Source organism: Propithecus coquereli, unplaced genomic scaffold (genome assembly GCF_000956105.1).
Source record: "Propithecus coquereli isolate 6110/MARCELLA unplaced genomic scaffold, Pcoq_1.0 Scaffold127, whole genome shotgun sequence".
Classification (NCBI taxonomy): domain Eukaryota; kingdom Metazoa; phylum Chordata; class Mammalia; order Primates; family Indriidae; genus Propithecus; species Propithecus coquereli.
This window is the reverse complement of record NW_012136858.1, coordinates 161,040-166,238: the sequence shown is the minus strand read 5'-3', so window position 1 is coordinate 166,238 and position 5,199 is coordinate 161,040. Positions and strand designations below refer to the sequence as shown.

The window sequence follows — 5,199 nt, the reverse complement described above, 5'->3', positions numbered from 1 at the left end:
CTAAAGTCATGGATGTTAATTTTAAAGTTACTGCTTCATATCTTATTTATACAATTTTTATTTATTAATATTTTTGTTTACTATTTGTATAAATAGGAATTTAGTATGCAAACTTGTTTCTCTAAACCTTATTTTCACATGATTGGATTGTAGTCAGTGATTTGGTTTGAGAATTGGTTAAGGCACAAAAGTGTAGAAGAACATGAATTGAAAATGCTAGATGATTAATTGTCATAAGATTTTACTCTTCAGTATAATATTTATTAAGTACTAACTATGTTTTAGTTGCTATACTAGGTGCCTACTATTGTTAACATTTTTTAATGTTTTTTTTTTCCTCTCCCCAGGGTAAAGTTAAACCATATGTTAATGGTATACCTCCTACATATTCTAAGGAAGATTTAAAACCCTGGGAAAAGTCACCAATACTTAAAATATCTGCTCCGCAGCTCATTCCCAGTAACAAAATTGATACTACCAGCTCTTCCAGTTGGGTTGCTGGCTCTTTCAGGTATGATTTTCATTTTGTTCTGTACCCGTTTTTCTGAGAGATATCATTAATTTTTAGTCAAATTTTTAATGAAGCAAATTTAAAAAATATTAATATAAATTGCCAGTACACAAAAAAATATGTAACTGCATGTATAAATTGCTAACCATATATTAAATAGGCTTTTTCCTCCAAGCAAAATTTAGCTGCCTTTGTACTATCATCAGTGAATAGTAGCAAGTACTGTAATATACATATATATATATATAGACTTAATATCAGCAGTTTTTTTCTTTGATAATATATATTGGTTAAAGTCCTACTCAGGAAGACCATTTTGTCATTCACAGACTTGTGTTATCTTTGTAGCACATTAAGGGGTATTTAAAATCTCACAAAATGTATTGTTATTTACAATGAATTTTCAGAGGCTATTCGTGTAATGTTATGTTGTCCTTTTAATTTGCCTATATTTTATACATTATTTTATTTAGAAAAGTCAAATGAAGGAGTAGATATAATTAGAATGCAATATTCTTTCAAAGTGTTTATTGCACTTGTGCTTCATCTGTATATGCCTACTGTGGTTGCTAACAGACTAAAATTGTTAATTGACTTATTGAATATATAATCAGCTGGACCATTTGTGTAATTCTTTTGAAATACACTGTAGTTTGCACAGTTGCAACAAAGATCATGATGTTCTAGTTTACATGGCTTCATGGTCTAAAAGTAGTTGAGGCCAGATGCAGTGGCTCTCTGGGAGGCCAAGGCAGGAGGGAGGTTGCTTGAGGCCAGGAGTTGGAGACCAGCCTGAGCAAGAACAAGACCCTGTCTCTACAAAACAAATAGAAAAATTAGGCAGGTGCAGTGGCGTGTGCCTGTAGTCCCAACAACTTGGGAGGCTGAGGCAGGAGAATCACTTGAGCCCAGGAGTTTGAGGTTGCAGTGAGCTATGATGATGCCACTGTACTCTAGCCCAGGCAACAGAGCAAGACTCTGTCTCCATAAAATAAAAGTAGTTCAGAAATTAGTTTCAGTATTTTTTTTTGCCTTTCTAAGTAAATAAATTGGGGCATACTTAATTCGTGAGAACATCTAGAAGCTTCTTCTTATTGCTAATGTTAGAATATTTTGTTAAACATGTTTTAAAGATAGCTTGGTATAAAGTCAACAATATAGGTTGTCTGTCTATTTCAGTGCCATGCCCATTGACAAAGTGTGCAGCAATATGAAATAAACATTCTCAATATTAACATATAGACAAACATTTCCACATTCATTCTGATGTATTGTCTGGTGGGAATAAGAAGTAGAATTTCTTTTTAGCGGAAGAAAATAAACAGGTTACTCCTTTAATATGTAATGATACAACTTATTTTTAGCTATATCATAGATTTCATTTAGATCAGAAATCATCTATTTCTAAAGATTGTAGAATTTTTTTCTCATTATGTACAACTCCCTTTGGTGAGTCTCCAATATCCTCAAGTTTTTCTATTAAATGTCTGTTTTTGTTAATATTAGATAGTAGTGAGGATTTTATTTGTTAAAAATAGAAAGAAAAGAATATAATTTCCAAGCTTTATTCATCCTAAAGGATAAGAATTTAATTAGAACTTTGGTGAGTTCTACCTGATTTAGATAACTTAAGAATCTTTCTATTGTTTGACTTTTTTTTTCTTCTTTTATATAAGAATTTCAGTTTTATCACTTAACCTTATGACTTTGGATGCATTTTAGTTGATTTGTGTATGTATATGTAAAAATAACTTTTTTTTAAATTATCCTTTGTAAGGTTGGCCATAGCTGACAAAATTACCTAAATTATACTCTAATTATCAATCTTACATATAATTTGCAGTTTAGTGAAGTTTGGAGGTTGGGCTTTATAGGTAGATGAATGCTTTATAAAGTAACTTTTTATGTCTTTTAGTCCTGTCAGTCCTCCTGTTGTGGATCTCAGAACCATCATGGAAATAGAAGAAAGTAGACAAAAATGTGGAGCTACACCAAAGTCAAATTTAGGGTTGGTTAAAACAATCATAAAAAAGATCATTTTGTGTTGTATTTCTGTCCTAAGAATTAGAAAGACCTATTGGATCTTTCCTATTATTTTTCTGCATTTGATGTCATAGTTAATTATAAGTTCTTTTCTAGTGAATTTAGCCTCCATAATATTATTTCTTAAGTATATGCTAAAGATAGCATTGTTGATAGACCAGTTTTTGTGGAATACAGTATTACAGCCAAAAACTTGCCTCTAAAATGATCTTTGTGGACTATTTCTAAAGAAAAACCAAAGATTTAAGACTTGTGATACAAGTTTGCCTTGAAAAGTATGATATATTGGATGGTTCATATGGTTATTAGTCATTGTTAGTATAAACTGATATTATCACTTTTAAAACTTGTGAAAATTTTGATCCAATACTAGTAAAATTACATCAAATAAATAGTAAACATTATTATCTGTGACCTTTATTAAGCAAAAAATGCTAATTGATTTAATTTAATTTCTAACAAAATGATTTCTCATGCAATTAAACTTTCTCAGAAGAAACCAGGGAAACTAATTGGTTTAATTTCTAGCAAAATGATTTCGCATGGAGTTAAACTTTCTCAGAAGCAACGAAAAATGATTGCATTGACTACCAAAGAAAATTCAGGAATGAATATCATGGAAGCAGTTTTAACCACTCCTTCAAAAGCCCCCAAACCAGTGAATGCATGGTATGCTCCTTTTTTTTATTAAAATTAGTATAGATATGTGCATTAGTTTTCAAGGTAGTTCTTGGCTTTTGAGTCCCCCCACCCCCATGTTTCTAAAGTCTTTTCAAATATTTCATCCTCCACCCCCTTGCTTTTAGGTTAAATTAGAACTTGGGAAACAAAAGAATACTTTTTGCTTGTTTGTCTTATTTTAATATGGGATGTTTTGACATATACATCATGGTTTTCATTGGAGACCCTCACTCCCTATGTCTGTTATCATAACCGTATCTTTGATTGTTGATCTCCTTAGTCTGTAATTTTCTTATGAGAAATAAAATATAGATAAATTTGATAAAAGAAAACTAATTTCTTTATGTTACCCTAATTTCTTGGTCCTTCTGCAAGTATCATAAATATCTTTACATGATTTTAATCATAGCTTGTTATCGTTACTTGTTTAAACAGTGCTATTTACTTAACATTATGTCATACAAGTTTTCTCCATTAGAATTTACCCATAGTGGCAGCATTAATAGGAATAATATCCAAAGAGGTCAGATAACAATTTTGAGATGTGTAAAATAGGTTGTACTTCCTGCTTCCCTTTCATCCTTCCTTTTTCTTTGTAATAACTTATATGATAATATCTGGAAATCAATTCTAGAGAAGTATGTGGATGCCGCGAAGTGCAAGGAAGTGATCAATAGAAGAACCCTCTTTCTTTCACAGGGATTTGGGAGGATCTTGGCATCTTGGTTTGGAGGAATCCCTTCAGTGTTACTAATGCCACATTGTTCTCTTTGTAAGAGGGAATATTTTTCTCAATTAAAATGTGGATTATTTTGAAGAAAGTGGTTAACTAGTTTTATTCTGAGTGCTACTATTGGAACTAAATCAGTGTCTGTCAGGGCCACTAGTAGATCCAAAGCATGGTCACTGAAAAGAAAGTAAAACAAGATGTGGGGAAACCCAAGTTAAAAGGATAAAACTTGAGAGAATGGACTTAACAGAATTTTTAAATTTATCAATATTTGTTAACCACCATCTTTATCTAAAGCACTGTGCTAGGTTCTGATGATAAGGCAATAAACAAGACAGATTTGGCCATTGCCCTTGTAGGGTTTATGGTGTAACTGTTGCAATACTGAGTTCTGCTGTCCCTAAACAAAAGTATGGAAAGACCAAGAGAGAGAAAGAGTTCTTCGAATAGCTGTCAAAACACCAAATATATTGCAGTTTGGGAGAATTAACTAATAAGCATGTGACGAAGCTTTGGGTTTAGTAATATAGTTTTAACCATGCCATCAGTCAGTTTCCATATTTAAAAACAAAAAGTAAATGAACAAAAGAAGTTTTACTTGTTTTCTTGAAGGCATCTTCCTTAGTGCCACATGTTATTCTGTGGTCTGAACTGGGTCTTTTCCAGGCCTACTGAATATCTGTCATCTTGGTACTTTCCTTGTCATCTTGGAAATTTTCTTCTCTTCCCTCCATTGTTTGATCCCCAGTTTCCTAGATTCTGTGTTTTTCTATTTCTTGGTTTACTCCTTGTTTTGAGGTAGCACAACTTCAGTAGTTTTCTGATTAAAGGTACATAGGACATATGTTTTTGGAGTTCTTATATCCATGAAATTCTCTCCTTTATTCTTGACTGTTAGATTGGAACAGGATTCTAAATTGGAAATTATTTGGAGAATGTATTCCCCCTCCCCCACTTTTTTTTTCCTTGTTGCTTTTGGGAAATTGAATACTATTTAATTCCTGATTGTTTTTAAGTTACCTCCTGTTTCTTTCCCTCACCTTTCCCCTCCCTCCCCCCAGAAGCTTATAGGGTCTTTTCTTTATCCCTGGTGTTCTGAAATTTCACAGTAATGTATCATGCAGTTAGTCTTTTTTGATACATTGTGCTGGGTACTTGGGCTCTTTTAATTGGGAACAGAAGAATGTCTTTAAGTTCTAGGAAAATACTATGTACTATTACTTGGATAGTTTTT

At 32.3% G+C, this 5,199-nt stretch overlaps 1 protein-coding gene across 1 annotated transcript in view; it reads left to right on the top strand.

Annotated features, from left to right (window-relative positions):
* The window catches only part of IBTK (inhibitor of Bruton agammaglobulinemia tyrosine kinase), an 88,582-nt gene that overhangs the window by 61,785 nt on the left and 21,598 nt on the right, over positions 1-5,199 (top strand). Inside the window, exons 17-19 of the mRNA XM_012638176.1 lie at positions 348-511; positions 2,427-2,519; positions 3,083-3,223. Coding sequence (XP_012493630.1) covers positions 348-511; positions 2,427-2,519; positions 3,083-3,223 — 398 coding nt within the window. The remainder of the gene's footprint in view (positions 1-347; positions 512-2,426; positions 2,520-3,082; positions 3,224-5,199) is intronic.